At 34.2% G+C, this 17886-nt stretch overlaps 1 protein-coding gene across 1 annotated transcript in view; it reads right to left on the reverse strand.

Annotated features, from left to right (window-relative positions):
- The window catches only part of LOC118192918 (T-box transcription factor T-A-like), a 110366-nt gene extending 94493 nt beyond the window's left edge, over positions 1-15873 (reverse strand). The window contains exons 1-2 of the mRNA XM_085826493.1: positions 15598-15873; positions 1427-1685 (exon numbers count right to left, since the gene is read on the reverse strand). Of these exons, the coding sequence (XP_085682619.1) occupies positions 1427-1685; positions 15598-15701 (363 nt within the window). The 5' untranslated portion in view covers positions 15702-15873. The remainder of the gene's footprint in view (positions 1-1426; positions 1686-15597) is intronic.
- Positions 15874-17886: the final 2013 nt, after the last annotated feature.

The raw sequence follows: 17886 nt of genomic DNA on the forward strand, positions 1-17886 counted from the left end.
TTCAGAACTGCGATGTTTTCTCCTACGATGTTTTGTAGCACGACGTTTTCGCCTTGCGTTGTTTTCTCCGCGACGTTTTCGCCTGCGATGTTTTCGCCGCGATGTTTTCGGGTGTAACCAAGAGGAATGCATATATCTTGGCCGGAGTATCTGAAATTTCAGAGCGCTTTGTTTTTATCCTGCACAGCAATCGCTGCAGGAGAGTGACGCAAAACGAAGGGAATGTGCTTAGATTGAAATTAGTAATGTACAGGCCCATTGTCAATTTGTTCCAATTAAACTTTCATTTGTTAATAAATTTCCGTCATATTTTTATATCATACATACAAACTGACAATAGGCCTTTAAATTGCTAATTTCGATTTAAGGACATACCCCTTCGCTTTACATCACTCTCCCTGCAGTAATCGCAATACAAACCCTATGCAGATTAACCCTTTGCACAGTGTGTCCGGTCTGGACACACCTAAAAATTTCCTTCTATACGCGCAGAAAAATTGAATGAAAAATGATTTATAGGTTACTCTGAACCTTCTTTATTTATGGCAGATCAACACAAACCAGTCCATATATTTTAGCCATGTTTATCTTTTTAAGACCCTCATTTTTCAAAGAAATCTTACAGATTTTTTTTAGGGTATAAAAGGAATTGTTGGAAAAGAAATTTCTATGTTATTTTTGGCTGTATGCTAATCCCCTTATTCTATATTAGTTTTAAATTTTTACCTTGAAATCTTGCCTAAAATCAAACGGTGAACCCTAGGTGTGCCCAGACCGGGCTCACCGATAATCTAGGACAACTGAGAGTATGTATTCTTTGTTTCTCCGCATCTCATCGGTCAGTTCATTGACAGCAATGCTCCTTTCAACACTCTTTTCGAAGCTCTATTCAATCAGTATGCCACTCTGGGCACACCCACAGAATTAAAACGATAAGTGCTATCTTCACAAAATTGTACTTGTGTACTCTTCTAGGCCTTAATTAGACTGCCTTTTTTTTTTTTAAATCAAAACACCGACTTTAAAAGGTAGCGTGCCAGAAAGGGGTAAAACAAAGCGCTCTGAAATTAGTTAAAGGACGTCTCTTGCTTGGCTATTTCTATTTATTATTAAAAATTTACAGTAACATACTTAAAATTTTGGGTGTACTTTAGCCCCCATTGTGCCCTGCTATGCCTTAGAGTAATCAGCAGTAATAAAGATAAGTTCGGATTATTAATATTTTGTGATTTTTCAAAAGTAGTTACATCTAGTAAGACACCACCAGTATGCCCATCGTTTTCAGTTAACTACAATGCAGCAAATTCCAGCCATGAGTGTTAGCGAATGGTTCTACTGCATTCTTTCCTCGGACCAACATAGTATTATATATATTAAATGAAATGCACTAAAAATTTTGGTACCTTTTTGAGTGATAAATACTTACTGCATTATTGCTTTGGTTTGTTATTTTTATTTTCTCGAATGATACAGGGGTTTTCATCCAATGAGAGCCCAGTTTTATGTTCTGCTCATGCATATACGTAGCTTGCGTCGTGGGCGTCTCTGATTTGCCATTTTCTGTCCAGAATCCACTTACATACCTCAATTTCTTGCCAGAAACTTGCACGAATTCCAACATGAAGGAATAGAGACTATTTACATCCAGTCCTTTAACATCGACTTGGACTGACGGGAACATGCGACTGCAAAGGAAAATGAATGCATTTTTAAGATCTTCCGCGTGTATATCACTCTATATGATGATTATGAATTTCATTGTATTCCTCAGATGAAAATCATTGTCTAAACACTTTCAACTGCATTTACTGCGTAAACTGCTTTTGTTGAAATTTAGAGTTACATGTAAAAATTATAAAAAAGAAATTAAAAAAAAAAAAAAAATGAAATATTTCAGATTTTAAATTACGTACAAAGGGGCGTTTTTTTTAACATTTTGTGCGTTACATTTATTTATTAAATATCACGTTCTTCGCACTTAAACCATAAAATTCAGTTCAACAGCAATATCGCAAAATAGTTTTAAAATGAGCATATCCTTTTAGAATTTCCGATACAGAGACTCACGCGTTAGAGATAAAAATGCTTTTTCTGTACAACGTTGCCATTACTCGCTTTGAAATCCTTGAGTTTGTTAATAAAAAATTCGTTAAAGTTTTACAAAATAGGAAATCGATAATAAAACAAATTCCAAATTTCAAATTGGGTCTTCCACATGCTTATATTCGTAGGAGAATTACGTCATTCAAAATTCGTTGGCTCTATGTACCGTTGTTTTATCACAATGCGAGAAATATTCATACATTTATGCTGATTTTTCATTATTTTATTTCTTTAACTATAACACAGGGCGATAATATTTTGTGGCAACAGTTTGAAAAGTGATTCGTTGTTTGTAGTGCGTGAATCGACGCAAAATCGCAAAACGAAAACAATAGTCCTTCAGGGACAAAGCCCTTTTGGACTAATAATACTTTGTAATGGGGTTGCGAAACTTTCTTCCAAATCAGCAGTGGAAAGTAATTAATTTGAGAATTAGTTATGGCCTTCTTCGTGTAAAGGAAAAAGCTTAATAACTATATTTTTCACAGACATCAGCTTGCAGGCACACAAGAGTGAAAGTACAGATCTTTTCTTAAGTTTGCTTTCACTTCCTATTCCCGCCTAGAGTTATCTTCATTGACAGGAGTGGTTGCAGGAATTGATTCATTGATTATGTTCATTATAAATACTCACTATATCCAATTAGGGAAGCTAGGTATATGCCTGTGTATAATTTTACTTCACGAAGAATTTTATAAAATTAAAATGTATTTTGCGTTAGAAAGAATACCGTACAGTAGGTATCTTAGGGCAAATTCTTATTTGCAACCTGGTCTGCGCCCTAAGTTTACCGTACAGAAGGTGCAGCTTATTGTAATCATGTTTGTCTTCTGGAGTTTTGATAACATAAAAGATCAAAAAAATATGTGATTTTTAAAGTAATTTAACAACTTGATTTAAATATGCTAGAAACACATAAATGCATTATTATTTTTCTGAGATCTTTCGTTCGAAATAAAAGTAAAAACCCATTGCCAAAATATTATTGCAACCGATCCCTTATCAATGATAGAATAGTCTGCAATCGCTTTGCATAAAATCATGTATAATTTACTTATATCAGTTTTGGGCCTTTAACGACAGGTGAAGCGTTCAGTTTACCTCAATATTAGTTAAACAAATCCTCATCAATTTCACCATTATCATCCAATTCAGAATGTATCTCGCTTCAACGTGGAGTGAGTGAGTGAGTTTTTGGCGCAAAAATCAATGATGATTATGACGCGCCAAACAAAAGATGGGACGACCTAATTTAATGAAATAAACTACTTATTAATAAAAAATTTTTAAAAAATACATGTACCAAATCCAGAGGATGAAGTCATATAAAAAACCTGGTAAAAGCACACATTAAAATACGAGGGCTATCCAGAAAGTAGATTACGTTTTGGAATAAAAAAATAAACAAAGTATAGGAAACAAATTTTATTATATACAGATGAAAGCCACACTCAAATACTACTTTTCTACATAGTCACCATACAAATTAAGGCATTTATCGTAGCGATGTACGAGCTTGGAAATTCCTTCGTCGAAAAATTCGGCCGCCTGCGCCTTCAACCACTTCGTTACCTCTTCTTGCAGCTGTGCGTCGTCATCAAAACGCTGCATAGCCAGCCACTTCTTCATTGCTGGGAATAGGTGGAAGTCGCTCGGTGCCAGGTCGGGACTGTACGGCGGATGAGGAAACAACTCCCACTTAAAAGATTCAAGAACTTTACGAGTGACATTTGCCGTGTGGGGCCGGGCGTTGTCGTGAATCAACAAGATCTTAGAGCTCAACATTCCTCTGCGCTTGTTTTGAATTGCTCTTCTGAGTTTTTGGAGAGTTTGGCAATACCTTTGAGAGTTTATTGTAGTGCCTCTTTCCAGGAAGTCCACCAAAATTACACCTTTTCTGTCCCAAAAAACAGTCGCCATCATCTTCCTTGCCGACATTGTTTGCATGCATTTCTTGGGTTTTTGGGGAGAACTTGTGTGCCCCCACTGCATTGATTGCAATTTCGTTTCACAGTTCACATGTTTCACCCATGTTTCGTCACCAGTAACGATGCGATCGAGTAAAGAGTCACCATCCTTATGGTAAGCGTCCAAAAAGTTCAACGCTGCAGCCGTTCGCTGATTTTTGTGGTCCTCTGTCAAGATTTTTGGAATCCATCTTGCACAAAACTTGTGGTAACCAAGCTTTTCGCTGATGATTTCGTGCAACAAACTTCGCGAAATTTGTGGAAAACTCAAAGAAAGTTCCGTTATTGTGAAATTTCGATTTTCACGGACTTTAGCATCGACTTTTTCGAAAAGTTCGGCGGTAACTATGCTGGGTCTCCCACTTCGATCTTCGTCGTGAACATTGGTTCGGCCATTTTGAAATCTTATGACCCACTGACGCACTCCACCTTCAGTGATAATGTTGTCCCCATACACTTCACGAAGCTGCCGATACATTTCTATCGGTTTACAGTTTTTTGCAGTCAGAAACCTTATTACTGAGCGCACCTCGAGCTCGCGGGATTTTCAATTAACGCAGACATTTCAAACCGTCACAGTATCTGAACGGAGCACAGCACGAACCTCTCACTAGCACGGCTAGATGCAGACTGAGCTGCGCAACGCTCTGACCCCAAGATGGCCGCGCTAGCCCCGCCCCTAGCGGACACAGACGGAAACGTAATCTACTTCCTGGATGGCCCTCGTATAATACACAATCTGCTGAACAGATTACATTAGATAATAAAAGCCAGTCTCTTTTAAATAATAAAATTAATTACAATTGACCTCTCTTCCGATTAAACGGTCGAGAGGTAAGTCACAGCTATTAAAATATTTCTGACGAAGACTATTAAAACAGGGACACTCAATTAAAATATGACGGACAGATAGACAAACATTACAATTTGAACAAATAGGCTCATTTTCAGCTTTTAAAAGGTAGTTATGTGTCACTCTAGTGTGACCAATTCTGGGGCGAGTCAAAAGAACTTCCTCCTTACGATTTTTGGTTAATTCCCAATGCTCATTTCTAGGCTTTACATGTCTTAACTTGTTTTGAAGCTGAACATCCCAAAGTTGCTGCCATTTTTTTTTTTTTTTTGGATCTTCTCTTTCACAACAAAACAGATGTCTCCAAAAGGGATGAGGCGACTGGACAGTTCAACAGCACATTTCGCTGTGATATCTGCCAGCTCATTCCCTTTTATTCCCACATGCCGCTTCAACGTGGAATCGGACCCACTAGCGGCAGAGCGGTAAAGCCTCTGAACACTGGTAAATCGGTTCGAAGTTCGAATCCCGCGAACGGGATGGCTGCATGAGCGTTTTTATGCTTTTCCCCATTTGTAACGTATATACGAGCCAGTTTCCTTTAGAAAGTCCTCCACGAAGTCATCCCCTTAGGCAAGATAATTCTGGAGTGCTTTACCGTAATCAAACAAACCAATCAAAGCGTAGCGTGCTTTTTTTTTTAAAAAAAAATGCACCGAAGAAAACTATTAGTTCGGATCTTGCATTTTGAAATTTTTTTATTAAGCACCATCCAGTTTCAGATTTCTTATAGTTCATTCAGATTTAAGGAACGGAATTTTTCTGTCTAACTTCCTCGGCCTCATCGTTTGCTTAATACACTGTTTGACTTTAAATAGTTTATTACTCCAAAGGGACTACTGCTTTCGTTTTGCGATTTTGCATCGAATCACTCTGAATGTCCGTTACACATTTCGAACTCTAGCCACCAAGTATTATCGCCCTGCATTATATTTGAAGAAGTTAAATAACGAAGAATTCGCATAAATGTTTCTCGCATTGTGATAAAACAACCTGTACCTAGAGCCATTAAATTTTGAATGACGTAATCCTACTGCGAACATGGGTATCTGGAAGATCAAATTTGAAATTTGTTTTATTATCGATTTTATATTTTGTATACCTTTAACGAATTTTTGATTAACAAACTCAAGGATTTCAAAGCGTTGTATAGAAAAGACATTTTTATCTCCAGCGCGGGAGACTACGTATCGGAAATTCTAAATATATGCTCATTTTAAAATTATTTTCGCATATTGCTGTTGAAGTGAATTTTTTTGGTTTAAGTGCGAAGAACGTGATATTTAATAAATAATAAATGTAACACACAAAATGTAGGGAAAAAAAAAAAAAAAAAAAAAAAAACGCCCCTTTAGACGTAATTTAAAATATAAAACCTTTCAGATTTTCTTTTTGTGAATATTTATTTATGTATCTTCCCCTCCCTTTGTTAACCATGTTTGGATGGGTTTCCAACATGTTTGGATGGGTTTGTAGTTTGAGAGATTTAGCAAATGAAGCATATCAAGACGATCGATCAGTTTCCTTTGCCAACTCCAGTGCCCTTTCATCCTCATTTTTCATGTTATCATGCTCAAGGATTTCACTTATCTCATGACTTTCACAGCTCTAGTAATTAGTTATCCCTTGACTTGATTGAGACTGTTTAACCTGATGTTATGATGAACGTGGCTCATTACGAAAGTGGTAAACTACAATTTAAGTATCTTTCAAGAAAATATTTACATTGTGTATTGCCCTTCATAAGAAGAAAAAATACTGTTCAACTCATTTTCCCATTATAAATTTGTTTCATCAAATTCACCGATTTCATCTACTCCTATTGTTTGTGGCTTTTGATTTTTTCATCTTCTAATTAGATGATTTCGTTTTGATAGAAAAATATTAGATTCTGCAGCATTTTAATTCTATTAAGCACCGATCACTGTGCAAAATAATTTCCTTTTTGTGCACTTTAACATCTACATGGAAGTTACTGTAAATATTGCAAGGATTAAGACACAATAACACGCCGAATAAATACTAATTCAGAAGTCAAACAACAAAAATCAGCGTTATATTTACAAAATTTTCACAGGACTAGTTTCGATGGTTTTACCGAACCACCATCTTCAGCTGCAAAACCGCAAATGAACAAGATAGGAAATAATGATTAGATAAGATAAGAAAGCCTGGACAAGAATAAGCAAGTGGCGCCATCTGTTGGTGAAACCAGAACTAAAACATAATTTCTTTAAAGGCCGAAGGCAAATTTAGATTGGAATTAGGATCGTTACCTAGAACAGAAAGATTTTTATGAATGTGAAATGCCTCTAGAAAATCCAGTTCTCCAATGGAAGATGTTTTTTGAATAATTTTGGCAGCAGAAAAACTGAAAGTGTGGTTTTCGGACCAACAATGTTGAGCAACAGAAGACTTCTGTGTTTCGTTTTTTCTAACATATGCCTCATGTTCCTTGACGCGAAATTTTAAGGCTCTCTTAGTTTGGCCAATGTAAATTAAACCACACTGGCAAGGAATCCTATAAATACCCCAGGAATTCATATCCGGAATGGGGTCCTTGAGTATGGAACTCGGAATTTTATTGATGGGAGAATAAACAACCCGAAAGTTAAATTTCTGCAAAATATGTGCAACTTTGTAGCTAATTGATGGAAAGAAGGGAATGACAACAGAATTTTTATAATCTCCTAAAACAAGAGTGTGCCTTTTAATGTGTTGAGATGAGAATTTTTTAACTGCTTGATTATTAATGATACTGAATTAGTATCATTTGATTCCGGCTGCTGTTTAATATTTTTCAATCAGTACTGTAAAGTAATTAATTCGAAATTGAAAATTCCAATACAGAATTTCAAAAGAAGATTTTTACGAGAGACTTGAGAGAAAATAGATTAAAAACTGGAGATAACAAAATCATTTCTGCTTGCATTTTCATCATATCATGGGCAACATGTTTGGTTGGGTTCTTTACACGTCCATCAGACCATCAGAAATTAAAACTGACGAACGATGGGTAAACTCTGTATAAGCTGCAACAAAAACCTTTTGACAATCGCTTTTATTCTTGAAATCATTCATGCACGACGACTCCTCTCTGATATCCAATTTTTTCAAGTTATTAGAAAATATAAAATATGTAAAATAATACCTCCCAGATGAACATTCTCATCCGAACTGTTTCGTAAACAAAACGATCAGAACTGCTCATTTGGTTTTGAACTCATAGTGGGACTATCTCTACACACTGTATTGTTTGTTTCAGCACAAGACAAAATAAATGTCTCTTGCCGCAGGAATGAGCTGCATGTTGCCGCAGAAACGAGTCCTAACCCTCTTTCCAAGCAGTGTATTGAAGAAATGCCTTGAAATTTGCCATCGTAGCGCACCTAATGATCAAGAGGAAATATAAATATTTCGACTTTTGCTTCAAGTAAAATACTCGTTATAACATTATATTTTGTTTTTTGCATAAAACGCTCAGCAAAAACAAAATAATAATAAACGTTTTAATTGATTCACCACTATTTTAAACTATGAAGACTTATAGCGAACAAGCCCAGTCAGATATACTGGCGAGAATAGTTGTTATGACAGCCAGGCACAATATAAGTTGCATACAGAAATTTGTATTTCACTATTGCATTAGATTCTTCTTAAGAAATGCTTTTCTCCCGTATAAACGTCTCTAAAAGCATACTAAATGGTAAATTTCTCCAATTTTCCCATACCAGTAGTGAGTAGTCAACGTTTACGTTCATTTAAAAATATTATCGGCGTACCTGATGATTAGACAAAAAGCGGTATAAATATATGTACAATTCGCGATAATGAAGACTACCTACGGCTCAAAATAATCTGATTCTGGCATTAATCTAAAAGGAATAATTGACTGAAACAGTTTTAAAAATCTTAGCGAATAAACTACGATATCGATACAATATTTTATTGCATTGTAATACAAACAAATTGATAATTTTTTTAATACAGTATTCATAGATGCCTTTTGTGTCCACCTTTGCTAATACGGCAGATATTAATGAGATAATCCATTTATGTTTAGTTTAATTTATTTGATTACAGTAAAGTACTCGAAAGCTATCTGCCTAAAGGCAGGGATGCTTTAGTGGAGGACTATCTAAGAGAAACTAGCTCGTATACGCGTTACACATGGGGGGAAAGCTACGAAAACGCTCATGAGATTAGAAGATCGGACCGAACTACCAGTGTTCAGCAGCTTTACCGATCGGCCGCTGGTGAGTTTATCCGTTTAGTTAATAAGCGGTTCGAAAAGAAAAATCAGTTACCTCATAAAAACGTGTAAATATTGAATGATAAATCACAAAACAATCTTAACATTATCACATTTACCAAGAGAAGTGAAAATTAAATCTAATCTTTAAAAAGAATATTAATATTAAATTATAATCATTATTTTGCGCAGTTATTAAAGTTGATGGCTGTGTTTTTCAAATTTCACTATTATACATTAATAATTTAATACGATAAATTATTTAGTATAAATATCATGGCCCTTCCCTCGAAGTACCCATTTTTAACTAATATTAATAATTATTTCATGCATGAAAACTTAGAAACAATAAAAATGAAAACAAAAATTATTGACGAACTTTTCTTTTCAATTTCATAGTACAGAATTAATCTAATTTTCAGGTGGCGTGTTGCAAATTGTAGGAAAATTGTATTCATATTTTTGTCCAAAAACTAAAAAGATTCCATCACTTTGGATTCTACAGTTTACGTGAATAAAAATTTTTTAATGAAATGCATCGCAGTTTTGGCATCCTCTGTGGTAAGGAGGACACATAGCGTGTGTTGCGTCTCCTCAATATTTTCTTCAGCATCAGAATCAAAAACTTCGCCGTCAGATTTCTCATTTTAATTTCTCTCACACTATCTTCACACGTGGATTATCACTTCGTCTTTTAGATAGCGTACCGAAAAAAATTTGGGATGATAACCAAAACGATTTCAGAAGTAAACTTCTTCAAGATCTTGAGGGTGTCTGAAATCAAACTTTTATTTATTTATTTTTTGACATTTTGGAGCCTGAATCAAACAAGTATTTCTAATGCTGTTACGAAAATGTCTTTGTCAAATTTTGTAATAAGCAATATTTTAAATTATTAAAACATTTTTAAAATTATGACATGATCAGGCGCAATATGCTTGAAAAGCCAGAGCCCAAAAACATACTCAATTTTGTAGGTAATCATAAAAAATTTTATTATACGAAATTACTAACCAATAAATACGATACAGTGTTAAAAAATCAGAGAAAATTTACTTGTCAAACTGCAAAGTAATTGGGCGCAATGAGCCTATTAGATCATTTGATCTGTCAACTGGAAATAAAGAAATACATTTCCTGATTTTTGACCTTACGACTGCCAGTGGCATTAGAAGAGGGGAAGCTAACTAGATAGAGAATGAGTGACGACTTTGAAGGAGGCAGGGCAAACAAAAGTGGGCTCGAGGTGTGCCTAGCAGATCAAACGCGCCCGACGAAGAGTTAAGTGAAAGATATTCATTTAAAAGCAGTTACGAAAAATGACGGCAACATAGTATATAATTTTCAATACACAAATATATAAAAATATCAGAAATAAGCTGAGCAAAATCTACCAGAGCACTACTGCCAAAGGTAGGAAATAGGCACAGATTCAGAATGCAAAATTTTCAATTTAAAGATCGAAAATAAATGAATGCTTAGTTTACATATACACAAGATAAATTTTTACTGAAGACTTTCCTTCAGAATATTAAATGAAACAAAGATTTTATCTAAGGAAGTGGGAGCAACGCGAATTTTGTCCATGTGATCGTTTAAGTTAAATCGAATATGGAGTAGTCACTAAAATTCTTGTTTATTTTACGGGTAATAGGCATAACGTCCATAAAAGATGCAGAGGTGTTATTCGAGGTATTTTGTCCTTTCAAATAGGGACTACTGTGATTAATACTCGATGTCGGCTTCAAGGGATTCTAACGTGTTTATTGTGGCACCTGGTCTTTCAGGAATTGGGTGAGCATCCTTTACATATAACATAAAAGATTGAGGGGAGGAGGGATAAAGATAAAAGAACAGTAACATAAAGAAGATTATCATTATATTAATTGGATGCAATGAGGAAAATTTTAGGATGAGTAATTTTTCAGTTGAAAATTGCACAAATTCGCCAAAAAAAGTTTGGGAAAAAAAAAAAAAAAAAAGAACAGTCAAACATATCTAGATAAATTCTTTATATCTGCTTTTTCTACATTTGGAAGTTTCCTATAATAGTAATAATATATTCATTAAGTCCATTGGAAATTGGAAAGAACCGAAAGATTCCATCGTTATATCCGGGATTCGTTATAAACCGCAAAAACGCCCATGCCGTTCATTACAGCATAATACTCGTGCAACTATATGTGCATTATCTTTCTCTTTAGTTTATAAATCTTGCAGCGTTTACATTATTACCAAGTTTTATATCCGTTCTCAGTTTCGCGTTCGTATTTGCGATATTTAAAACTTTTATCTTTCGAAACTGGTTTGGTTTGGTTTATTAAATTATGACAAAGCACTTGAGGGTTATGTGCCTAAAGGAAGACATGCTTTCGTCTAAGACTTTCAAAGGAAAACTGGCTCGTATACACGTTACACATAGGCAGAACCACGAAAACGCCCGTTCGCGAGATTCGAACCTGGATCCGAACTACCCAGTGTTCAGAAACTTTACCATCGGCCACTAGTGAGCCTTCTTTCGAAACCTGAAATAAAAGATATTTCTGCTGATTGCCATTTAGTTTATTACTGGTAGTTTTCAGAATTTTTAAGATTAATTTTTATTTTGGTCTACATGCGAAGGCTAAAGAGGAGGGAGAAGAGGAAGATGAAAGTGAACGAGATAATACAGCTTTACAAAAGATTCAACAAGCTATCCAAGCAGTCCAAAAATAACTATTTTCATATCGCCTAATTTGCTATGTTCAGTATCCTACTATTATTTGAAAGAAAAACTGCAAATCCTTGTTCGTAATTTTGTTTATTGTTACTACCGAAGATTTCTGGATTGCTACCAGAGTCTTCAGTTTACAAAACGTTAGAAACAGAACATGGACCCATCAGCAAACGAGCGATAAGGCGTTGAACACTGGTAGTTCGGTCTGACGTTCGAATCCCGCGAACGGGCTGGCTGCATGGGTGTTTTTATGGTTTTCCCCATGTATAACGTAGACAGGAGCGAGTTTTCCTTAGAAAGTCTTCCACGAAGGCATCCTTCCTCTTAGGCAGATAGCCCTCGACGCATTGCCATAGTTGGTTGGTTGGTTTGTCCATATTCTGGCGCAAATCCTAGGAGGTTATACGCGCCAAACCCCATGTCAGACTCTTAAAACACAGCTGATAGATAAAACAGATATATATACACATAGGGTTAAAATCAAACAAAAGTATAAAATCCAAAACTTATGAAATGATCAATGCTCAGATGAAGTTGGGTGTAAAATTCTAAAACATGAAATAATTTAAAATGGATTTTATTAAATTACTAAGGTCTAACAGCAAGATAAAATCAAATTAAATTATAAAGACCTGTCTCTCGCTTTGCCATAATCACATAAAGCTAAAACCGGGAAAAGTGCAGAATCGCCCACTGCTTGGCGCGTTTTTAAGAATTGCACATACTCGGTATCCATCTACACATCAACCTATTTTCATTTAAACATCCCAGAATTGCACAAAAAAGTGGCATTGTGCACTCCCTTGACTTTATCCATTTACACATCGACCTATTTTCACTTAAAAAGTCAAAGAAAATTGATTAAAATCCAATTCTTCTTACTCTTGTAAAAAGCGCCAAACAAATAATTGAACAAATAATTGAACGATTCTGCACTTTAGCCCTAAAACCAAAGAAGCAGCACATGCTTTTTTCCGGCTGTTTGTTTGGAATCTTCTTCTCATGCAAAAGCAATAACTGAGTATTTCCCTTCCCGAATTCCAGTCGTGTTGCAAGTCGGGAAGGGAAATACTCAGTTATTGCTTTTGCATAGAAAGAAGATTCCAAACAAAGAGTCCAAAAAAGCATGTGCTGCTTACTTTTGCACTTCGAAAATTTAATACCTTACATTTCAACACGTTCTTGAATAATGGAATAAGCATATTTCTCTTAGGAAAACGTAAAAACTATCTTTTGATTTACAGCTTATACTTGACATTTTGAAACAGAAATAAATTTTAACAAAGCAAATGATATTTTATAATGAATTAAGGGTTCTAAGAAATTTTTATTTTATATTGTTTAATCTTCTATCGAAATCGTTCTAAAATGTGCTAACCCTCTGTGTACTGCACTCAGATTAAAAAAAAAAAAAAAAAGGAAGAAATCTGAAAGCTTTCAGATTTCATATTGCGGCCGAAGGGGAGTTTTTTTTAACGTTTTGTGTGTTACCTTTATTTATTAAATATCATGCTCTTTGCACTTAAACCATAAAACTGAATTCAACAGCAGTATCACAAAATAATTTAAAAAGAGCATATTTTTAGAACACAGTCTAGGGCGCTGGAGATATTCCCCCCCCCCGTAGAGTGTTGTCATTGCTCGATTTGAAATAGTTGAGTTTGTTAATCAAAAATTCCAAAGATTAAAGGTTTACAAGATATGAAATAGATAATAACATATTCCAAATTCGGAATTCCAAATGCCTATATTAGAGTTAAAAACTACGTTATTCAAAATTTCATGTCTCTAGGTTCCTTTGTTTTTTCACAAGATTCTTCAGTATTTAATTTCTTTAAATATAATGTAGGGTTATAATATTTGCTGGCAACAATTTGAAAAGTGAAATGTTTATAGTAAACCAACCCAAAATGCCAAAACGAAATTAAAAACAGTTCTGGGCAAATTGTCCCTCTGGACTAAAATAAAATAAAATAAAATAAATAAATAAATAAATAAATAAAATAAAATAAAAAAAAATGAGATTCCTGATATGGAGATTTTGACAACAGGTAATAATAATGTTTTAAGAAATAAGTTAGTACAACTTTATTCAAATGCCTTTCAAACAGTTTAAAATTTTTGTACGAAATAAATTACGCAACCAATAGTAAATTTTAATAATTTGAAAGAGAGCTAAACTCACCAAGCATTTACTTTTACATATCTTACAAACGTTGGCATTTAATACCTTGAAAGAGAGCTAAACTCACCAAGATTCTACTTTTACATATCTTACAAATGCTGCGTTCAATGTGCCCACCTTGTTAAGGCTATTTATACGCAACAATAGAAAGAATATCGAGCTGGCTAATGCCAAAGTTGAATGAAAAGAGTGATGATTACTCCGTTCGACAAGGTAATCTGTCCGGCTGGCCAGTGCGAAAACCATTGTCGAGACCATTTACAAAATCATCTCCACTAACGTGGACAGAATGCACAGGACAAAGAGATGATGCGTGGCCACGTCGTTCATAGGATTTAATCCCGTGTGACATTTCCTTGTATGACTCATCAGAGATACTGTATTTTACCTCAGTTCTCATTAATTATTCTCCAGGACCTTCGAAGCAGTATAACGGTTGCTATATGGTACGGGCTATCACATAGGCACCAAGTGAAATGAAAATCAGTTTTGTCATAGATGACAGAGATGCCAAATTAACAGAGATGGACATTTGAAAAATATGGAAAAAAATGCAATCAGTTTTTCTGTAATCCAATATAATACAATTGAGTATCGAAAGCATAGTTTACTTGTAATGAAATTTAAAGCATTTATGCAAAACCAGCATTACAGTGAATATTAGAAGCCATTTTGTAACTACTGCTTGGCTTAATTTTTTGCACAGTGTAATAAAAACCTTTGCAATATACTTAATTGTAATAAGAGAGTTCTAAATAGCCGAGGTACAATAATTACAACACAGTTCTCAATATCCGACTTACAATATAGGCCCAATGAATTGAACGGTTGTGCAAAGTTAATTATTTGTATATTAACTTTTCTTCAACCTAAACCTCTTCAAACTTTATAATATCCACTGTAGTGCATTTCTTTTCTTGTTATACAATATAATAAAATTGTATAATTTTGTATATTAAATATAATCCAATAAAATCTAATCCTATATAATCCAATAAAATCCCAATTTTGTAATTCCAATAAAATTGCATATCCAATATACAATATTGTATATCCGATACGATAAAATTGTATACCAATTTTTTTGTACTTCACTTTGTTATTAACTCTGTATCTTTATATTCAAAAGAAATAATTTCATGCTGTAAGCTAATGCGATAACACAAAGTATTTATTTCAATAAGGAATAATTACGCTTAGATTTTACTGCACCAAGTTTATAATAAAATGTAATTTTTTTTTTATTCAGGTGTGTATTTCTAAAAACCCATTCCTAGCTCTTACGTACTTGATTATTGACCCCATTTGGTTTTATTTTTGTCGATTATAAGGACTTTTCAGTCCTTAAATAGGATGCGAAGCGATCGAAAGTGATAGGCAAAATGCAAGATTGATTTATGAAAGACGTAGTATTCAAGGACCTCAAACAAGTTACGCCTATTTTATATCAAAATGCTAAATTTTGGAACTAATTTAACTGAGATTGTACAAAACAGAAAAGTAATTATAATTGTTACTTACCGCCCAGCCTTCGTTAGAATCATCTCATTGGTCAAAGCATAAAATTCTCGCCAAATGTCGGAATGCAATAGTTCCACACAAATATCCTGTTCTGAATTGGTCATTATTCCAAGCGTATCCTTATAAATTTTCTTCCTTAGATAACGCTTTCAAAATTTATTAGAATACGTTAAGTTCCTCTAACAAATCAAATCTCACCTGATAATAATTGAATATTTAATGAACGAATGACCAATCACCACCAAAATGAAAGGGTAACTGAATGATGATTGGTGCAGCTGGAAAATAGAATAGAAAGGAACCACAGAGAAGTTTCATTTGTTTCCATTTGGACCTAATATTTGTCATGCTTTTCTTTTGGCATTTTCCGACACCAGCTATGAGGAAATAGTGGATTTCAAGGTCATTTCTGTGGGCACTAGGAGGAGACGTTTCTAAATATTCTTTTCCAGAGCAAATACTTAAAAAGACTTTTAATTGTTGCAAATATTTGTCCTCAGCAGTTATTCGAAAGAAATTTTTATTATGAAGATTTAAAAAAAAATAATAGACATTTGATGAGACAAGCGCGTGATTTCTTTCATTTTTTAGTCCTGACACCCTTGCCTCCCCAAAAAGAAATTAAAGTTAAAAAAAATCTGGGGGGGACTGAGAAACAAATCAAATACTTTGTGTGTAACATTTTTAAAGAGATTCAAAAGAACTTATTAAAATGTTCATATCATAATAATGCGGCATTCTAACCCATATATCCAGCGAATGATGATAATGATTAGTAATTCGTACTCTCCAATCTTATCGATTTTTTGGTTATTTAAATCTTTTAGGTCCTAACTAAACCGTTAAACCATTAAGTCAAAATTTACGAAAGCGTGATTTTATTGACTACCAGCAGAAGCCTTCATTAAAAAACGAAAATGTGGTTGCTGCATCAATACATCCTCATAATCCCCAAAGGGCCACACAACATTACGCCATCTGGCAGTTTGAAAGAATTTTCAAATATTCAATGCATCACGCTTCCTCGAAAGTTCTCGAAACTTACTCTTGAACCATCTCTATAATCAGACTGACAAATCTATGTGTCCTAGATGTTTCTAGCAACTCATGCCACAGTACAGAAATAGTGCGTCAAGCGCATGATTTCAGTTATCAACTTGCTAAACTACTCAACAACGGCTGGTTGGTTTGAATATGGTGCAAAACCAAGTGTGATTATTATGCGTCAGACACTGAACTTACTAATTAGTAGCTGCTACCGCGTCCAAACGCACACGAAAAATAAGATGTAATATACAAAATGCGATAAAATAAAATTAAAAAATTTAAAAAAAAAACATAAATATACAGACAAAGTGTAAAACCAAGAGGTGAACAAAACAAATGAAATTAAATTTTAACTCATAGACAAACTGTTTTGTCTGTGAGTTGTAGTTTAAATTTTCGTGTCAGGATATAGAAATATATTTCATTACATAAAAGACTAAAATATTAAACAAAATTACTGTGCACTGTGATACGAATTATCTCACAAAATGAGTAAAACTAATAATTATTTTAAATTATGAAAATATTCTGTCAAAATGGATAAGCTAAGCAGAAACAGTTAAAAATTCTGATACAAATTAATACATTTTAAGAAGTTAAAAAAGTTAAAATGAGATTTTGGTCTAAAAATATAGTTAAGGAAACGTCTGTATTCACAAAATATAAACGATAAGAAGAACTGAAAAAGTGGACAATCAACTAATACATTCTGGATGGACTTAGGGACCTTAGATGATTCCCTCTCTCTTTTGCTTTTTTCTCCTCTTTTGCTTAATTCAGATTAGCTTCCTCTCCCTCTTTTTCTTGCTTCTAAAGGTAGTGGTAGATTTATGGTGCAAAGCTCTATAGGCCATATGCGCCAAACGCAGGATTCGTATTTCAGCATATAAAGTATAAAAGAAAAAAATCTAAAGCAACAGCACACTTTTAAAATCGAGGCAAGTAAAAAGATAGTGAAATAGTGGGATGAAAATGTTGATTATGATTCAGATAATGAAATATGCAATATAGATATAAAATCTTAAAATATCTGATTCATTAAAATTCTAACATAAAATCTCAAGACAAAAATCAAATTAAATAATAAAAACCTGTTTCTTTCAGGTAGTCAAACAAATTGGTATTGACCTCTCTTCCGATTAAACGGTCGAGAGGCAGGTCGCAGCTATTAAAATACTTCTCACGAAGACTATTAAAATATGGACATTCAATTAAAATGTGATAGACTGAGAAACAAACATC

The sequence above is a fragment of the Stegodyphus dumicola genome, chromosome 11 (genome assembly GCF_044657685.1).
Source record: "Stegodyphus dumicola isolate Sdum_Otavi_A_Nest chromosome 11, ASM4465768v1".
Lineage (NCBI taxonomy): Eukaryota > Metazoa > Arthropoda > Arachnida > Araneae > Eresidae > Stegodyphus > Stegodyphus dumicola.